At 53.7% G+C, this 20,287-nt stretch overlaps 1 protein-coding gene across 1 annotated transcript in view; it reads right to left on the bottom strand.

Annotated features, from left to right (window-relative positions):
- Window positions 1-20,287, bottom strand: part of LOC136299703 (collagen alpha-1(II) chain-like) — an 81,123-nt gene that overhangs the window by 25,470 nt on the left and 35,366 nt on the right. Inside the window, exons 6-12 of the mRNA XM_066201574.1 lie at window positions 19,831-19,872; window positions 10,490-10,739; window positions 10,103-10,419; window positions 6,863-6,907; window positions 5,781-5,900; window positions 711-749; window positions 531-584 (exon numbers count right to left, since the gene is read on the bottom strand). Coding sequence (XP_066057671.1) covers window positions 531-584; window positions 711-749; window positions 5,781-5,900; window positions 6,863-6,907; window positions 10,103-10,419; window positions 10,490-10,739; window positions 19,831-19,872 — 867 coding nt within the window. The remainder of the gene's footprint in view (window positions 1-530; window positions 585-710; window positions 750-5,780; window positions 5,901-6,862; window positions 6,908-10,102; window positions 10,420-10,489; window positions 10,740-19,830; window positions 19,873-20,287) is intronic.

Here is a 20,287-nt window from a genome sequence, read left to right as displayed (position 1 = left end):
TCCATTTCTCCACTGTGTTGGCTCCTGATGTGATGTCAGGACGGGGAGTTTCGCCTTCCTTTCCTTTGCCATATGGCCAGAAGGGGGGGGAAGCATCATCCAGCAATGCCAGGGTGGTGGCCATGGGGCTGAGACCCCCCAGGACAGGCTGGCCCCACATAAATCCTACCCCAGCCCTTCCCTGCCTTGTTTTTGTCCCTCTGGGAGGGATCCACATGGTCCCTTCCCCAAAAACAAGGGCTGGAACCTGATGCCCCAGGAAACGAAGCCAGCCCTGCTCAGCTGGCAGAGATGGAGGGGCTGTGGCTGCCAGGAAAACCCTGGGAGTTGGATATCAAACATCCCGGGTTTCAGTGGGAAGCAGACAAGAAATCCATTAGGCTACTTTGAAACCCGATCCCAGAGCTCCTAATTACAGCACAGCAGCAGCCACAGCCCCAGTGCTTGGGGACATCCACCCTGAAAGTGTCCCCAGGGCAGCCGGGGTGGCAGCAAGGCCGCCAAAGGGACAGCAGGACTTTTGTACTTACAGGTGCTCCTGTTTTCCCAGGATGTCCTGGGGGCCCGGGAGCTCCAGGTTTTCTCTGGATTAAGAAAAATAAAAAATGGTAAAAGCCAAAAATTGGTAAAACCCATCAAGTGCTTGGAGCAAGGAGAACTCAGCTGCCAACAAGGAAAAATCCAAACAAAGTCACCAAAGCAGCACTCACCGGCCAGCCCGCGTGCAGGAGTTGGTAAAATGATGATTGCTGAAAGGAAAATGAGAGGGGAAAAAAGCAAAATGTTAAAAAAAAATAATCCCAAATCCCTTTTTGCTGGCTTCAAGGACTTTCTCCTTGTCTTGGGGAGATGCAGCAATGAACTTCTCCTTTAATTCATTTATTTCATTCTCTGTGCATGCAAGGCACGGGAGGGAGGACAATCTGAGGATAATGTGGAGGAAATAAGGAAATGAGGCAGAGAGCCCCCTTCTCCTGGGCCTTGGTGAAATTCAGCTCCTCCACGGATGCCCTGCAGCCCTGGGTCACCAGAAATGTTTGGAATATGGGAAGGTCAGAACCGCATTGGTGGTGAGCACAGGGACCGTCAGATTTTGAACTGAAATCAGCTGGTTTGAGCCTGAAGGTCAAAATTCCCCCAGGTGGGGAATCTCCTCCAGCCTCTGGAAAACCCAGAGGAGCAGATGCCCAGGAGGTTTTCCTCTTGCTGCTCCCATCTTGGATGCATTTCCAATTTTTCTGAAGACCAGGTGACCACAGAGAGGGGAAAACCCACCTGGAAGCACCAGGGTGGATTAACCCCCTCCCACCCACAGCCAATCCCATCATATTTCCAAACCAGCATCAAGGCCCTAAGACCACCTGGTGCAGCCTCCTCTCTGCACACCTCCAAGCCAGGTTCTCCCAAATTTTGGGAGGTGTCCAGGATATAAAATGTCCATCTCCAGCTACCAGCAGCACAGGGAGGCAAAATCCTCCTTTCTTCCTCCTCCTCCTTCCCATGGTGACTCCAGACCTGTGGTCCAGGCAGCTCCTCCAAATCCTGGCTCGCATCAATGGCTAAGAAATCTCTTTCCTTGTCCATCATCCCAATCCCAGGCAGCTGGAGGGGCAGGATTCCTCTGTGCTCCCCAATTTCAATCTCCACAGCACCAGGAAACCCTTCCTGCCCCCTGCTCCAAGGATCTGTCCCCCAAACCAGTGGGGAGAGAGGGGAAAAGCCGAGGAACTCATGAAGGGAAATGAACACAGAACATGCAGCAGATGGAAATATTGCGAGCCATGCCCAGCACTGTGGGGGGCAGATGATGGATGGCATCCCTGCTCCTTTCAAGCTGATCCCAAATTGATTTCCGTGGGTGAACGGGAGCAGCCCCTGCCAGGACCATGCTCCTCCTGTCCAGCCACTTCTCATTTCCCTCAAAATCCGCTCCCTAAACCTCTCTGGAGGAGGTTGGAGCACGGCCAAGGCTTTTGCCTTGTCTCAGGCATCAGTGAACTCCGATTCACTCAGGACAGGATATTATTTCATCCAACCTTTTAAAAAGAGGGAAGACAAAATCCCACGTGAGACACGGACTCAGATTTCGGAGCAGCAGCTGCCAAGGAGGGTTTGAGCAGTTAATTGGCTCTGCAACTCCAGCAGGAAACAGTCGGAGCTTTGCTGCTGCTGCAGCACAATGAGAGGGGATGGAGGATGGGGAGCAGCAGGGTTGGGAATCTGTGCTCCTGGAAAACTCCAGCCTGGGAGCACAGCAGAGGAACCTCAGCAGCCCTGGGGGGAGCAGGTCAGGCCCAGCAGAGCAGCGACTGCCACCCTCTGCAGTCACCTCATGGCCACCCTCACCCTGTGCCACCCTCTGCAGTCACCCCATTGCCACCCTGTGCCACCCTCTGCAGTCACCTCATGGCCACCCTCACCCTGTGCCACCCTCTGCAGTCACCCCATGGCCATCCCCAGCCTGTGTCACCCTCTGCAGTCACCCCATTGCCACCCTGTGCCACCCTCTGCAGTCACCTCATGGCCATCCCCAGCCTGTGTCACCCCCACCGTGGCAGATGCCAACCCTGCAGTAGCAGCACATCCCTGAAGGTTCCCTCTTTTCCACACGGATCAATTTTTTTCTCCCCCTCTGAGGTTCCCAGCACCATTCCCCAGCCTGACCTCCTGCTTTTCCAGGCACTGGGCTGGATAAAAGGGAAGGACTCGGGTGCTGCAGTTGAAGCTCTGCAATCACTGTGGGAGCTCCAGTTCTCTTTCCCAGGATTCTGGGACTTCCCCAGGGCTGAAGCCAATTCCAGAACAGGCCAGCAGCAGTTCCTGCCCCTCCAGCCCCACCGAGACAACTTCTTGGCAAAGCCAACGTCTGTCATCTGTCATCTCACCCATGAGGAACACAAACACGGGACAGGGGCTTGGGCTGGAACCTCAGCGGCCTTGAGCTGCTTTTCCTTCATTCCCATTGACAACAAAGGCTTTTTTCCCTTTTTTTTTCCACGGGAAAGGAGCGGCAGAGGCCACTGAGCCCCACAACAGCCACAGCTGCTCGGGGACAGTCACACATCCCTTGTTTCCCCAGCCCATCCTCCTGCAGTGTCCCTGAGCCCGAGGGACACTTCCCTGCCCTGCGTTTCCAAAGGCTGAGCCAACAACAAGCCCCAGGGCACCCCAAATCCCCCAAACCACCGGGATGTGCTCCACGGGAGCAGCACCGCCCCAAACCGCAGGGCTGTGGGGCTGCAGGCACAGGCAGCCCCGGCCCCAGAGCAGCCGCCTCCACCCCGGCCTTATCTCAGCAGAGATTAGCAAATCCCAGCCCGGGGCTTTGCGTTTTCTGCTGCCGCCGGCGGCACCAGCGGGGTCACGGAGCCACGGACACAATGGCCTTGTGTGGCTTTGGGGTGGCCATGACCCCCTCTGCAGACACGGAGATCGGCACCGGGCCAGCACAGAGCCAGGGGACAGGGGACAGCACAGAGCCCAGGGGACAGAGGACAGCACAGAGCCAGGGGACACCGCTGATGGCCCAGGGGACAGCACAGAGCCAGGGGACAGCAAAGAGCCCAGGGGACAGAGGACAGCACAGAGTCAGGGGACAGCACAGAGCCAGGGGACAGGGGACAGCAAAGAGCCCAGGGGACAGAGGACAGCACAGAGTCAGGGGACAGCACAGAGCCAGGGGACAGGGGACAGCAAAGAGCCCAGGGGACAGAGGACAGCACAGAGTCAGGGGACAGCACAGAGCCAGGGGACAGGGGATAGCTCAGAGCCAGGGGACAGGGGACAGCACAGAGCCAGGGGACAGGGGACAGCACAGAGCCAGGGGACACCGCTGATGGCCCAGGGGACAGCACAGAGCCAGGGGACAGCACAGAGCCCAGGGGACAGCACAGAGCCAGGGAACAGCACAGAGCCCACGGGACAGCATCAGAGCCCAGGGGACAAGGGGCAGCACCAGAGCCCAGGGCACAAGGGGCAGCAGCAGAGCCCACAGCCAGGATTCGGCATCTCTCCAGCTCTGGCGTCCCAAGCACAGACAGGACACGGTCCCTCCAGCATTCCAGAGTGGGGACACCAAGGAATTCCCAGTCTACAGCAACATCCACGGAGTGACTGTTTCTGCCTGCAGGCGAGCAAAGCCTGAGGTCTCTTTGCAAGCACAGGGGAAATAAAGGGAATTCTGGCTGCAGAGCAGAGGGCGGGAGCAGCTCTGCACAGTGCTGAAGGATGGCCTGAGGGCAGGGCTTGGTCAGGGAGAGCTCTGCCCTGGAGCCATGGAGACATCCAGCTGCCTCTCTGCTCTCCCTGTTTATTCGTGCACAAACTGCGTGCCTGTGATGGATCCTGGGAGCACTGAGAGCTGCACAGCCCCTGCCCTGGAGCAGCAGGAGGATGGGAGAACAAGGAGGTTCTCCAGGTCAGCCAAGACTTCTGCAGGTGATCAACTCTCCTGTGCTTCCCAGCAGGGACCTGATCTCTGCTTTGACCCAACCCAAAACCACAAAGGTCTGGCCCAGGGGCTCCCAGCAGGTCAATCCAAGCTCACATCCAGACCAGCAGAGGACCATCCTCCTCCTCCTCCAGCGCCATCCCCACCCCGGGTGTGCTGTGCTGGCAGAGCAGAGATCCTCCCGCTGCATCCTCCCCCAGAATCCCAGGCTATTGCCGCGGAGCAGAGGATGCACTGACGGCTCTTCACCAAGGAATGAGCTGTGGAGAACTCAAATATCCTACCCAGGGTCATTGGAGCTCTTGGAGAGCTGGAGAGTGGAGCCAGAGCTCTCACCAGCCCAGTGCTGTGCCCCTGAAGCCACTGATACCATCGAGCCACACTGCAGGGCCCAGGGGGACAACAGAGCCCTGCAAAGCACAGAGAATTCCCAGCCCCAGGAAAAGTGCCTGGAGCACTTAGGAACCCAGTGCCTTCAGCAACTGCCCTGCCCAGGCCAGGCTCCACAGGGAGATTAAAAAGAAGCTTAATCACAGCAGTGGCTGTGCTGTCAGGAGTTGGGAATCCTTGATGAGCCTGGCTGGGCTGTTCAGTGAGTTTTGCAGTCATCCCATCGAGTTTTGCATCCAGTTGTGCAGTGCCTGAGGCTCTCCTGACTCCACACAGATCCCGTCCTGCTCCAGTGGATCAGGGGGAAAATACCTCAGCAAGAGCTGGATGGGCACAAACCCTGGGAAGCAAAGGCTGGGACACAGCAGGAGCAGGGGCAGGGTGGAGAACAGGAGAGGGGCTTTGTAATCAACACCACAGGGCAGGAGAAGGGCTGCTCGTGCCTGGCTTGGCTCCTCCCTGGGCCCTGTCCTGCAGAACCATCCCTGGGAGGTGCTGGATGGACCGTGGGGGGCCAAGATGTCCTGGTCAGTCACAGGGGACAGAGGGACAGGGCACACACTGATCCCATTCCACCCCCAGGGAGCTGCACCTCCCTCCTTGGCATGTCCCCTCTGCCCTCACCTCCCACCCAGCCATGAGGAATCTCAGCTGTGGCTCATCCCGTCCCATCCCATCCCATGGATCCCGTCTCATGGATCCCATCCCATGGATCCCATCCCATCCCATCCCATCCCATCCCATCCCATCCCATCCCATCCCATCCCATCCCATGGATCCCATCTCATGGATCCCATCTCATGGATCCCATCCCATGGATCCCACCTCATCCCATGGATCCCATCCCATGGATCCCATCCCACCCCATCTGAGCAGAGGGATGCAGGGAGCTGCTGGGGAGGTGTGAGTGCAGCCCTTGTCCACCATGGCTGTAACTCACCGTGAAGGACTGCCAGTCCTCCCTGGAGTTCCTCCAGAGGACGATGGTGGGGACTCCGGGGGTGCCAGCAGGGCCAGGGTCACCGGGGGGCCCCGTGCGCCCCATGGCCCCAGGGTATCCCTGCGGAGACAAGGGCAGCTCCTTAAAACCAGTGCGGATTTGGGACTCAGCGCAGGCTGGACTCGGCTCTGACCCACAGCAGGGTCAGGGTCTGGGCAGGGGGGACAGGCTGGGTCTGCAGGGCTGGAGGACAAATGTCCCAGCCAGGTGATTTCATGGATATGAGATGGGGCTGGGCTTTGGGACAGACCAGTGTCCCTCCTCCAGGTGACCTGAAGCTGCTCCATCTCCCACTGAGTGCTCAGAGGGAGGACAGCAGCTTGTCCAGGCAGTTCAGCCCCAGAATCATAACACACCCTGAGCTGGGAGGGACCCACAGGATCATCCATCCAGCCCCTGGCCCTGCACAGACCCCCCAATAATCCCAGTCCGGGCATCCCTGGCAGCGCTGTCCAAAGGCTCCTGGAGCTCTGGCAGCCTCGGGGCCGTGCCCATTCCCTGGGGAGCCTGGGCAGTGCCCAGCACCCTCTGGGGGAAGAACCTTTCCCTGCTCTGCAGCCTGAGCCTGCCCTGGCCCAGCTCCAGCCCTTCCCTGGCTCCTGGCCCTGTCCCAGAGCAGAGATGGGAGCTGCCCCTCGGGAGGAGCTGCAGCCCCTGGGGAGCTCTGCCCTCAGTCTGCTCCAGCTGGACAATCCCCGTGCCCTCAGCTGCTCCTCATGGGCCCCTCCAGACCCTTCCCCATCCTTGTGGCCTCCTCTGAATGCTTTTATAACTTAAAATCCTTTTTTATATCGTGGTGCCCAAAACTGCCCCAGAACTCAAGGTGAAATCCGGACCTTGGGCTTAAAGTACCAACTAAACCCAGTTCCTTCCTCTTCCAAACCCACAGACAGGGCCACCACCCTGCAGCTTCAGGAGCTCCCACTGCCCTCTGGATGAAAAACCCCCAAACCAACCCAAACCATGGGTGGTGTTTGTATGTACACCCCGTACTGGGCATGCCCCTTTCTCTGGGTACTCACTTTGTCTCCTTTGGGCCCCACCAGTCCCCGTCTGCCAGGACAGCCCTGAAAGGCAAAGGGGCAGAGCTGTGACCCCAAAGGGTGACCCCACAGTGACTGAGTGACCAGGGCCACAGCCCCAGGGAGGCAGGGACTGAAATGGCTGATCCAGAGCAAACCAGCAGCTTCAAGCCCCCAAGAAATACCCCAAAAACCAGTGTGGGGTGGCAAGAGCCCCCTGGTTTGGCTGCTCCTGCCCTGGCACCAGCAGCTGAACTCTGCCATCCTGACTAACCACAGAAACACCCCAGAGCAGGCAGGGGAGCAGGAGAACAGCTCCTGATACCTGGGGAAGACAGGCAGTGTGTTAAAATCCCCTAAAACTGAATCATATCCACACTCCAATAGGTGTTTGGACAAGGACAGAAACATCTGCTGCCTTTAACTGGTGGGGGATGTGAGCTGAGTAAAAATGCACATTTTGGCCAAGGGCTGACCCCACTTCAGGGCTTTCCAAGGCTCTGTGTGGGCAGAAACAGCCGGGTGGGAGATCCTGGCCTTCTGGGATGACAACAGTTCCCTGTGAGGAGTTACCTGACAGCCTCTGCCCGTGTCCGTGCAGCTCTGACAGCTTCAGCTCCAGACACCAGCTGTGTTCTGAGCCTGAAGGTCACCAGAGCTGGAGCCCACAGAGCTCCATGGCTCAGTTCCCGAGCCCCCCGAGCCCCCCTGCCCTCAGGAGCTTTGGGACAGATCCATGTCAGGACAACAGGGAAGGCTGCCAGGCTGGGGACACATTTATGTCTCTGGCCATGGCTGGCACGTGGTCCTACACAGAACCCCAGCCTGGTTTGGGCTGGAAGGGACTTAAATCCCATCCCATTCTACTGCCAGGGGCAGGGACACCTTCCTCTACTAACACCCAATACAAAAATGTCTACCATCACAAAACATTAAAAAAAAAAATTAAAAAAAATATATATCCATCAGTATAGTCCAAATTACAAAAAATAATTTCCAACCATAGAGTTTTAAAGAAAAGTTTTCAGCATCTATCTCACTACCACAACTCAATTCATCAGTAGCACCAAAACAAGTAGATCAACTAAAGTATTAGCTAAACAAACAATTCAATACTACCTCTCTTATATGAATTTATCTAATCATTCAAAATCCATCCATAAAAACATGCAACGACTTTAAAAAAAGGCTGCTCCAAGCTCTGCCCAGCCTGGCCTTGGACACTTCCAAGGATCCAGGGGCAGCCACAGGCTTCCGAAATTGACTGATGGCACTGGGGTTGTGCGTGTGTGGTTTGAATATATTGTGTGATCTCACAGGGTGAAAAACTGAGAATTTAAGGTTTTAGTATATAGTAAAGTATATGGGGCACTATGGAGGATTGAGGGTGTTGTCCAAGTCCTTCTTCACCTTCTTCGTGGGTTTGGGTGGTTTTTTCTCTTTGGGTGAAAAAGGTCTGCATTGCGGACCTTGGGTGGTCATTATTGGGTCAAAAGTATAAATAATATAGGTGTAACCTTGTTATTGGGTAACTAGCACTTAAAAGTCCTCGGAAAGAGTTAGAGACATCTCCACATTTTCTACCTTGTTAGAGTTCACAGCTCGTGAGACTGTGCTAGAGATAAGAATTAATAAACACCGACTCCGAACACGAATGCTGTGCCTCCCGTGCATTAATCCTGGCTCTAACAGGAAGAAAAGAAGATAAGAAAACCTCACAATTTCCCATCTACACCTGCTCTTTCCCCATGTAAAGCCATTCCCCCTGTCCTGTCACTCCATGCCCTTTCCCATCTCTCCTGTCACCTCCCCAACTCCTAAAGCTGGGACAGAACTCCGGTACCGGTGTTTCCATCCAGGACACTCAGGACCAAGGACAAAAATCCCATTTCCAGGATTTCTCCAGGACAGGAAAGCAGTTCCCCCCTGGCTGGGTCCCTCCTGCCGGCTGACAGCAGGGCTGTCACACATCGTGACGTTTCCTCTGCTCCTGGGATTTTTTTCAGCCTCCAGCATCTGTTCCTTTTGCCATTTTCTTCTATTTTTTGCAGGCAAGAGCTGCAGCAGCAAGGAGATGGCTTGAGGGGGAAGTTAGCAGTCCTAAATTTAAACCAAGCCTGGCTCAGGGATGATGGATTCAGTGCCAGGTCCCTCAAACCCAGCCATGGAAACGGCCCTGCAGGATCCCCCCGAGCCCCAGGGCAGAGCCCACAGCTTCCACAGGGATGGAGGGAAAAGTGAAGAGAAGGTGCCCAGGGTCACTTCAGTGGGGAAATCAAATTAAATTTTCCAAGGAAATTGTTAAGAAAATGGAACCAAGTGAGGGGAATAATTTTGGCAGAATAAACAAACACAGAAAAATATTTTAAAACATTTTTCAGCTACTCCTCCATGAAGACAAGACTCCCCTACAGCTTTTTCTATTTCAAGTTTACCTTTTTTTTAAACAATTTTCTTTTTTTTTCATCCTCAATGAATACGTGACTCTAAAGTTTTCTCTAGTCTAAGTTTACCTTTTTTCCCCCTAATTTTCCCCTTTTTTATCCTCTACAACAACTGAATGACTTGAAAAACACTCAGAACTTATTGCAAGATAAATTCAGTGCTCTGCTTTGAGCCAGACATCAATTTGGGGGTGAAGAAGCCAAAACCAGTGATGCCAGGTGGGTCCATGGGTGGATCCAGGAGTTTGTGTGGGGGCTGGAGGAGATGGCTTGGTCCTCTCTGGTCCCCTCAGCCTAATTCTGGGCTGGACCAGAGTGAAATAAAACCCCAAAGAGTGATTAAAGGGTGTGAGACCATCTCTGGAGCAAGGAGGACAGGGGAATCATCTTCTCTCCAGTTTTCAGTGAAGTTTCTCCAGGAATATCAAAAACCTTTTCACAAGGTCAGTGCAGAGCCCCACTGTGCCTGCACAGGGAGGATTCCCCATCCTGGAGAAGTTTCTCCATCCTGGGGAAGTTTCTCTATCCTGGGGAAGTTTCCCCATCCTGGAGAAGGTTCCCCACCTTGGGGAAGTTTCTCCATCCTAGAGAGGTTTCCCACCCTGGAGAAGGTTCCCCACCCTGGGGAAGTTTCCACATCTTGGGGAAGGTTCCCCATCCTGGAGAAGTTTTCCCACCCTGGGGAAGTTTCCCATCCTGGGGAAGGTTTTCCACCCTGGAGAACTTTTCCCAGTGCTGTTTCCCCCACCTCAGGAGCCTTTCCCCCCACCCCTCCCTCCCTCCCGTCCCCACTCACCGGCAGTCCCGGAGGTCCCGGCAGCCCCGGCGGTCCCGGCTTCACGCACCCCTGCTGTCCACGTGCCACCCACAGTCCAGCTCCAGGAGAGGACTCTGGGACCCCCAGCACTGCCCCTGCCCTCAGGGGACCTTTGGGGACGTTTCCTCTGGCAGCAGCCCCGCGGTGGGGCCGTGGGGACACCTTGGTGAGGGGCTCCAGGTGGGGTTTGCTGCGTTTGCCCGCGTCCCCCGGCAGCTTCTCCGTGGTGACGTTCTCCTGCCAGGGGTCAGAGCCACGCTCCTTCTTGGCTGCTCGGGGGGGCTTGATGGAGGCTCCTGGGCGGATGAAGCACTGTCAGATTCCCAGAAATTGTGATGGAGGAAAGAAGGAAAGTCGTGGACTCACCTGAGCTTCTCCTGAGCGCTGGCCTGCCGGGGCCGGTGATTTTATTGTAGGTGGAGTTCAGCAGCTCAAAGCCTTCATCCTCAATGGAAAGGCTGCCCTCCTCCTCCTCCTCCTCCCCAGCTGATGGCATCTCGTGAGCAGAGAGGGAAGCCTGGGCACTCCCATCAGGCTGGAGGTTGAGGGTCCCCTGGGTGTCCTCCCATGGCCAAGGTGGCCCCGGGGCCAAATCTGGGCTGCTGAGGCTGGAGTCCTGAAAAAGGAGAAGGGAAAAAATGACGTTTGAAGGGTTCACTTATTTTTCCCCCTTTCCTGCTCAATGCACTGCCCAGAGAGGTTTGGAGTGTCCAAGGACGTGGCACTCGGTGCTCTGGTCTGGGTGACAAGGTGGGGATTGGCCACAGGTTGGACTCCGTGACCTTGGAGGACATTTCTAACCTTAATGATTCTGTAATTCCTCATTTCCCACATGCAGGAATGCTGCTGGGGGAAGGGAGCAGGGCACAGCTCGTGAGTGCCAGGCAGGAGCCCTCAAATTCTGGGAGAGTTCATCCAGAATGAGCAGGACACTGTGTCCACCTACAAACCAAAACTCACCTTCCACAAGGGACACGGGCTGCTCTGGGCACTCCCCACCCTCCCAGGGAACAATTCCTGCCCAATATCTGATACAATATTCCCTCTGGCAGTGGGAAGCCATTCCCTGTGTCCTGTCCCTCCATCCCGTGTCCCCAGTCCCTCTCCAGCTCTCCTGGAGCCCCTTTAGGCCCTGGCAGGGGCTCCAAGTCCTCCCCAGCATCCACAGGCTAATGACAGAAATGCAATCCTGAGAGCAGTCACTAAAGAGTTCCAGCAGATGTATAAAGTGACACCAGGGATCGATCTGTCCCTTCAGCCTCTGGATTCTGCTGTTCCTGCACGTTCCAAGGCTCCAGGTGTTTTCCTGGGGGAATGGTGCCAGCAGGTCAGAGGGGAGCTCCGAGCCCCCACCACACAACTTCCCACTGGAGCAGCTGCGAACCTCCGAGGGCTGGGAAGGGGAGACAGGCACGAGGCCAGGAGGAGCCTCCTGGATGCTTCCAGAAATTTAATTTAAAGCAGTGACTTGCAAAGGGCTCTCTGTGTCCTCAGCTGCCACCTTGAATGGTCACTTGCAGGTCTCTTTCTGCCCTGCAACCTCCAGCAGAGCACAGACACTGCCCCTGGATGGAAAACTGCAATGCTGGGAGCAATATCCACACTGAACACACAAACACTGACTGTGGAAAGGGAACTGAACGTCAGAGAGCCCTGCATTTCAAAATCCCACCAGCACCACTGAAAGCACCTCAGACCGGGCTTGCCTGAGGGCTGGGCTGGTGGGTGCGTGTGGAGGTCCTGGAGCAGCTCTCCTGGAGCAGCTGCAGCATTTCCAGCAGCCCCACATGGCCACCAGCCCTGCTGGAGCCTGCTCTGAGCTCCCACCAGGCTCCATGGGGACACGGACAGCGCATGGCACCCGGAGCTGGTGGCACAGCCCTGCGTGGATCCTGCTCTGTGCTGTCCCTGGGCTCCATGGGGACACGGACAGTGCATGGCACCCAGAGCTGGTGGCACCAGCCCTGCCTGGTGGCTCCTGGTGGAGGAGCTGCTGAGGAACCAGCTGAGAGAAGTCACTAGAGGGAGATGCAGCCCCACGCTTGCCTTGCAGAGCCGGGAAGGAGATCTGGAGAGTCCTTCCCATCCCTCACCCCACATTCCCTGGGCTGAGCCCATCACCTGCCATCCCTCGCCCCACATTCCCTGGGCTGATCCCATCACCTTCCATCCCTCACCCCACATTCCCTGAGCTCAGCCCATCACCTTCCATCCCTCACCCCACATTCCCTGGGCTGATCCCATCACCTTCCATCCCTCACCCCACATTCCCTGGGCTCAGCCCATCACCTTCCATCCCTCACCCCACATTCCCTGAGCTCAGCCCATCACCTTCCATCCCTCACCCCACATTCCCTGGGCTGATCCCATCACCTTCCATCCCTCACCCCACATTCCCTGAGCTCAGCCCATCACCTTCCATCCCTCGCCCCACATTCCCTGGGCTGATCCCATCACCTTCCATCCCTCACCCCACATTCCCTGAGCTCAGCCCATCACCTTCCATCCCTCGCCCCACATTCCCTGGGCTCAGCCCATCACCTTCCATCCCTCACCCCACATTCCCTGGGCTGATCCCATCACCTTCCATCCCTCACCCCACATTCCCTGGGCTCAGCCCATCACCTGCCATCCCTCACCCCACATTCCCTGGGCTGAGCCCATCACCTTCCATCCCTCACCCCACATTCCCTGGGCTGATCCCATCACCTTCCATCCCTCACCCCACATTCCCTGAGCTGAGCCCATCACCTTCCATCCCTCACCCCACATTCCCTGGGCTCAGCCCATCACCTGCCATCCCTCACCCCACATTCCCTGGGCTCAGCCCATCACCTGCCATCCCTCACCCCACATTCCCTGGGCTCAGCCCATCACCTGCCATCCCTCACCCCACATTCCCTGGGCTCAGCCCATCACCTGCCTCCCGTTCTGCTCTGCTCCATTGCCTTGGGAGCACCAAGGGAGATGTGCAGGAGCAGCAAGCAGGAAAAGCAACAATTCCCCTGCCAGAAGGGCTGATCCTGCAGGGGAGAACCCAACGGGCCCAGCTCCATTTGGAGTGACCACGGGAGGCAGAGGAGCTCCAAAGGCAGCAGCAGCTGCTGAAGCTTTGGCTCTGCTGCCATCGCTTTGGAGATTTCCAAGCTCTTCCCATCCCAAGTGGAGGAGAAACATGAAATTTTAATTTTCAAATTTTAGATTTGAAGAGATTTGTTTGTAAACACCTGCTCTCAGTTATGAACACTTATTTTGGGGGTGTCTTGCCTTTTGTTGTTACATACAATTGTGATTTGTTATAATGAGAACAATCTAAATTTAAATTCGCTGTGATTTCAAGGAGTCAGCTGCACACAGCTCAGGGACAAATTGCTGGAATAGGGGTTGAAGCCTCTTTATGATTGGACTCGATGATCCTAAGGATCCTTTCCAGCTTAAATGATTTTATTGTACTAAAAGCAGCCCCAGTTCGTCCAGGTGAGCACGTCCACACATCACCCAGGCAGGGATGGGTTGGGGTTGCCTGATTAAGGTAATTAATAAAGTAACCCTGAATTAAATCAGCCTTCCCAAATCCGTCAGGATCTATGGACTCAGTTGCACAAGGGGAAAACCCTTCAGAGGCTCCTTCAAGTAATGTAACAGCCAAATTGCAAACCCCATTAGGAGCCACCCTGTCATTGCTGTAGTGAACTTGGTTTGTGGTTCTGTTTCTGTTCGAGCAGGATGGCCGTGAGCTGGGGCTGGGCAGGAAAGAGCTGTAACAGACTCTAAAACAACACCTTTTTTAGGACCCTTTTTAAACTAATAGAGTTTTCTTTAAAAATAGCTTATTTTACAAAGTCCTTTCAGGCAAGAAACGAAATGGAGAGCTGCAGAAAAAGCATCCTGGCTAAAACTCAACTCCATCATTTGTCCAGCCTAAAATGGGTTCAGCTGGTAATTGTGAGTAACCACATTCCCTGCAGGGTCACCTTCCTGAAAGGAGCCACAGGGGAACTGAAGGGACCTGGAATTCCTCCTCAGCCCAGGGTAGCACCGGGCTCTATCCAAAATCCCCTGAACAACCCAAAAATCCTGTGCTTTGTGGAGCTGCAGCTCCTCACCTCCCCAGCACCCAGCTCCTGTGGCATGTCCAGAAGATTTTTCTGGATAGCCTGAACCCCAAGAGGGACACAGAGCCCCAGCTGAGCCAGGCAGGCACCCACCAGACCTGGGACTGAGGGAGAGCCATTGATGGCCCCACTCCCACCTGGAGCTGCCTCCTAATCCAGACCTTCGCTAATAATGAAATGATTACAGTCACAGAAACACCCAACAGAGCCAGCAAAGAGAGGATTTGGGCATGGGATCAGACTCGTGCTGGGGCCCAGGGAGCTGGGGAAGGGGCAGAGGGGGCAGGAGCAGCTCCAGGCCTCCCCTGTGGAGGGACCCACCAGTCCCACAAAGGACAAGGACAGCCAAGTTCAAGGCACGAGGAGCCACAGCAGGAGGAGAACCTGGCTGGCTGATGTCACCTCCCTGCTCTGGCTGGTGTCACCCTCCCTGCGCATACCCAGAGCCACCCCACACACCCATCTCAATGCCCCGGTGTTCACAGTGCCCTGCACCCCACATCCCACTGGCCAGGGATTTTCCATCCCAGCTTTTCCAGGGCATTTCCCCCTCTCCATCCCTGGCTGCTGCCATGGAGACTGATGGCCGCCAGTGGGAATGCCTGGAGCAAGAAAACTCTTAAAATCAGTGGCTTGTTACTTGGATTTCTACTTTTTTATGATTTTTTTGCTGATAAAATGCTAAAAAAGAGAAGCCACTTGATGATCAGCTGTCCCAAGCAAAGAGGCTGCAAGAGTTGTAATTAATCAATTAAAATAAATGAGTGGAGGCCTCACTCCACACAGAGAAGCAGAGGGGGGGATTCCAAACCCCCAATTCCCTTCTTTCACAGTGTCCCCCCACTGGCATGGTGGGGGCTGGTCAAAATCACCTGAAAAATGCTAAAATTTGTTCTCGTAGGAGCAGGTCCTGGAAGGGATAAAAGCCACAGCCATTGCTTGTGGAGCTGAAATAAAGAGTTGAAATAAAGGATTTTTCTTTCAGAAATTAAACCGTGAAGCAGCGCGGTTTTGATGTCACATTTTCGGTGCTTTGGGGGGTTTCTGATTAAAAGCAGGTCTTGAAATACACCTTTAATGGTAACAAAAAACCAAATCAACGTACTTCAGCTTCCCAACTTGATCTGCATTTCTCCCTCCAACCAATTTTTCTAGTTTTGATCCCAAGTGGTAATTTCCTCAAAACACATTTTGCAATCCCCAGGATTGGATGGTTTCAGCTACAGTCACTCGGTGCCTCATTTTGTACACCTTGAAGTGGAAAATGAATGGAAGACAGCAGCACCTCTACTCACAGGGCTGGCAGATTAACCCCAGGGACATCAGCAGCCAAAAATTAAAAAATAGTTCCTCAAAGAAGAGTTACCTGTGGATAACAGCTGGTGGATGGTGTCAGGGTTTGGGTTTGAAAAGATGTTAAATCCCATCTCATTGCGCCCCTGCCAAGGGCAGGGACACCTCCCACAGACCAGGCTGCTCAGGTTTTCATGCAACTCGACCACCAGGTGAGGAAGTGTGGCTGCTGAAAGCTGGTCAGAAGAGAAAGTCAGACAGACCTCCCCAGGCATTGCCCTGGGGGAGCTGGGAGAAGACATTCCAAACGATTTCTAATCTCTGCACCTGCTGCTTTTCCAACTTGTTTACTTGCAAAGATGTTTACGAAGAGGTGTTGAATGACCAGTCACATCCAGTTGTACCAGAACAGTGCATAAAAAAGGTTTGCTCTCTAATAAACGTTGCTATATGCCCTCCAAGAAGATTTGGAGTCTTCTATTGTTATTTGCCGTCCCTAATACATAACGATGAGCGTGGTGAGAATTCCCAAGTCTCACCAACCACCAGCTGTGAGGCGCTGCAGGGGCAGGAGCGTTCAGGCTCCCAAGAGGTGATGCTGGTGCGGAACAGCCCCACAGGACGTGCCAGCCTGGGAATCCCAGTGGGAAGCCATATCCAGGCCTGGCAGCTGGCACTGGCAGCCCAGGATTCCCACACAGGGTTTTTAATTCAACTTCAACACTTGACATGGGAAAGGTCCACGCTGGAAACTCCCATCTGGCAAGGCTCAGGGGAAAAGGGTCTCCGAGGAAAAATTACTGAGGCACGAGGCTGAATTATATTGGTTTGTGTAAACACAACTAAAAGCCAAGATCAATAGAATCCATCCTTGCTCCTCCAAACTGGCCAAATTTAGAGGAGAACCAGCTGAGAGGGACAAATTGGGAACAGCTCCGCAGCTGTCCAAAAGCGTGAGAGTTGAGTGAGGCATGTGGGTTTGAACTCCCAGAAATTCCAGCTGGGAGGTGGGGAAGGAGCCCAGATTGAAAGCAGCCATCAAGGGTGATAAAACAGAAGGGGAAAAAGGAGGAATTGGCACGTGACAAGCAAGGCAGGGCTTGTGATTTGCAGGAAACTGGATTACAGAAGGACAATAAAGGCAGGAGGAGTCTCTGCCCCAGCCACATCTGGGGTCCCCATTGTCACCTGCAACGTGGCACTGACAGAACCACAGCAGAGATGTGGGAAGAGCTGGAGAACCCCAGTTCTGTTGACATTTAGAGAATCCAGATGACATAACCAAATGACAATGAAATACTTCCCATTCCAGAGGGGACAAGGAGCAGAGGTTTCTCAATCCCAGCCCTGGAATTCAGCTCCAAAAGCATTAAAACCTCAGGCACTCCCCAGGATGAGCACTGAATTCTCAGTTTGGCTCAGAGAGCTGGGGAAGCTCCAGGGGACTGACTGGGAAAAGGCTTTGTATTGTGCCAATATGGAATTTAAAAAAAAAAAAAGGCCAAAAAATCAAAAAAAGGCAAAAAAAAAAAGGCAAACAGGAAGCTTTGAGTAATTACAGGCCTCTTCCCTCAAGCTGAGCCCAAGCAAAATAACAGAACAACTGATATGGGGCTCATTAATAAAGAAACCACAGATCTGTAATTAATGCCATGGTTTTGGAAAGAGTTTCTAACTTGGTAACTTGCCTGAGGAGCCTCAGAGTGTTTTATTGACAAAGATAATAATGCTGCTGGATTTCTGGAGGCTTTTTCAGCTCCAAAAACCCCTAAATGGCAAAGGGGTTAAAGCCCAGCTTGGAGCATCCCTGTTTTCAGCAGCCTAGACAATCAGCATAACATCCTGCCCTAATTTTTAGCTGGGTCAGGCTGGGTAAAACAGAGTTCAAAGCTCAGGGTCTTCTCCCAGGAAACAGAACTTTTGTTAATAGAAGCCTCTTCCATCCAACAGCCAAAGGTGCAGCGTGATTCATTCAAGCTCAAGGTCAGAGACAGACAATTTTAAAACTATTTTTTTCCAGCACTTTCTAGCATCAAGCCCCTAGAAGAGGTTGCATCACAGAAAAAAAAAAATCAAAAATCAAGGTTGGAATGATTTAAAGAAGGAATAAGTGCCAGGAAATGCCATGGGCTGTGTCCTGTTCAGACCCTGGAAACTTAGAATTTAAGGCTTTAGACTATAGCAATATATATGGGGCAATATGGAGGATTTGGGTTTTGGCTGAGTTCTTCTTCATGGTTTCAGGTGGTTTTTCTAATTGGGTGGAAAAGGTCTGCATTGTGAACCTTGGGCGGTAAAAAGTATAAATTGGACAGGAAGAACAGAATTTTAGGACTGAGTGAGCCTGAAGGAGTGATTCCCACACGAACTGTGCTCACTGACAAACCTGAGCACCAGAGAACAGAGGTGCCACAACCCAACCAAGCATTTCCACAGAGCTTTCACAGCATCTTTAAATCAAGCAGGAATTTCCCAACAAGTTTGACCTGCCCAGAAAATTAAACCCATGAAGTTTTGCCTCTTTGGAAATCTGTGGGGTTTAAGCTTTGCCTGTTTGGTGAATGGCTTTAGGATCCCTTGGAAAAGCCATTCAGTTCAGGAACCAGCTCAGCCCTCCTGCTCACGTTCAGGACAGGCAGTCTAAGAGAAAACAAAATGCAGGAGAAGTGGCTCAACACCATCCATGTCCCAAAGATTGCTCAGAAATGGCAATTTATTCCTCAAAAAAAAAATGCCCAAAGGAGTGGGCTGCAATTCAGGTATCGCTGCCAGTAACAAACTCATCTCTTGCCTTCCCCCCATTGCATCTCCCTGTGCCATCACCCTGAGCCTCCATAATTATTTAGCTCTAATTAACAATTAAGGAATCCACCAATGTACTAATTTACTTCCAAATGAACAAAGGAACTAGAGAGTAGAGCTGTGGCCTGTCCCTGCAGCAGAGCTGCTCCTCATTACTCCCAAACTGCAGAGCCCTTTTTATTCCTAATAAATCTGAACGCCAAAGATCCCAAGGCATCTCTGCTCCTTATTAAGTGCTTGAAAAATAAACTTGTCACAAATCCAGAATATTGTTCGTTTTCCCCCGCAGACCCGTGAATTTCACCACTTCCCTTATTATGGCAACCTCTTGGCAAGGTCTGGAAGAACCAGCAGGTGGGAATCACATCCCAAGCAGGATCCAGCAGGATGACAGAGCCCACCTTCCATAAGTGCCCATAAGGAAAAGGTGATTTTGCCACCTCAGTTCATTGCAAACCCACCCAGCAAACCTGAAGCACGTTCCCCCCTGAGCTGCTGAGCCCAGAGCAGATGGACCCAGCTGCCAAAGGCCACTTGGGCAGCTCCAGTTTGGAATTCTCCAGGTGTAGCCAGGCAGGGAAAGCCAGGTAAGAGAAGAGATACTGTCCCCAGAGAGTTGACAGGCACCAGGAGCATGAGGGGAATGAAGAGCTCTGAACTGCTCAGTCACACACACACAAACCTCAATTTGCATTTTCTGTCGGGTTTTCCCCTCAGGATGCGTTTGCATGGACTTGAACAGCAAAGTTTGGCTAAAAACCCCAAATAAAGCAGGAACACTCAGCCAGCCTCACTCGGAGCACTCCCTCATGTCCCCAGCACAGGCACAAGAGCTGGGGACACGCTCCAGGCTCCAGCTGGGGGACAGCAGCTCCAACAAGGAGCTCAGCACCAGGAGCACCAGTGGGACTGGGGAGCAGCCACCTCTCTTCTCCCAGCACCAGATCCCACAAACCACGCCAAGGAGAGCCCCAGAACCACAACCACCCCGTCCCACAGAGCTCCAGCCCTTCCCACCCCCTCAGTGACAGCGGGGAGATCCTGGGGGAAGCCTCCCCAGGCGGGCATCACATCCCACTGTGGGCAGGAGCAGTGGTCACCCTGCTTTATCCCAAACCCCACTGCCCTGCTGACCCCATCTCCTTCCCTCCAGGCTAATCCAGCCTGGCTCAGCTCCCAGGCAGATCCACAAATCCTCTGGGCAGGCAGTGGCCTGATCCACCTCATTCCCTGCCCCACCACCACCCCTCTGGCTCCATGCAAGGCTCAGGAAGGTCACCTGAGCACTCACCGTGGTCTGGGACCCGGCAAGGAACATTCAAACCATTAAGGAGAGAGGTTGCAGTAAAGTAAATAACAATAACAGCCAAGAAAATAATAATTAGTGGCCTTGTCTGGGTAATTTTTTTTTTGCCTTATTGCTTATTAGAGCAACTCCTGTCCCCAGGTCAGAGAGAGCCTGGGGGTGACAGCACAGACACAGTGCAGGAGTCGTACCTGAGCAGATGAATCCTGAATTTCATTGGTTTCCTTTGGCACCTGGAGAGTTGGAGAGAGAAAAGAGGGAAAACATCACTGCCCCAGGACCAGCAGTGACTTCAGCACGTGCTTACTGCTGGCTTCAGGAGTGAGGAGCTGCCTCTGCCGGCACAGAAAGCATCCAGGGAATGCACAGTGGGAGCCAATCCTTCACAGTAACGTGGGGGAATGGCTTCTGATCAAAGCTCGCAAGAGTTTGGGTGGGTTTTTGCACTTTCTGTTGATTTGGAAGCTCCTCAGTCCTGAGGACTGGATGGGAACTGGGGGGGATGTGGGGCAGAATGATCCCGTGGGGTCCCACCTGCAGACAATTTACTGATGCTTAAAGTGAAATTTTCTGCTTGGTGGGTGAGACCCAGAGCCATTCATGGAAGAGCTCCAGGCTTCGGGACAATACAGGTTTCATTTTGGGGTG

This window comes from Chamaea fasciata, unplaced genomic scaffold (genome assembly GCF_029207755.1).
Source record: "Chamaea fasciata isolate MVZ Bird 193981 ecotype frontalis unplaced genomic scaffold, bChaFas1.0.hap1 SCAF_20, whole genome shotgun sequence".
NCBI classification, from domain to species: domain Eukaryota; kingdom Metazoa; phylum Chordata; class Aves; order Passeriformes; family Sylviidae; genus Chamaea; species Chamaea fasciata.
Note: the sequence above shows the minus strand (reverse complement) of the source record. Positions and strands in the feature narration are given on the sequence as shown.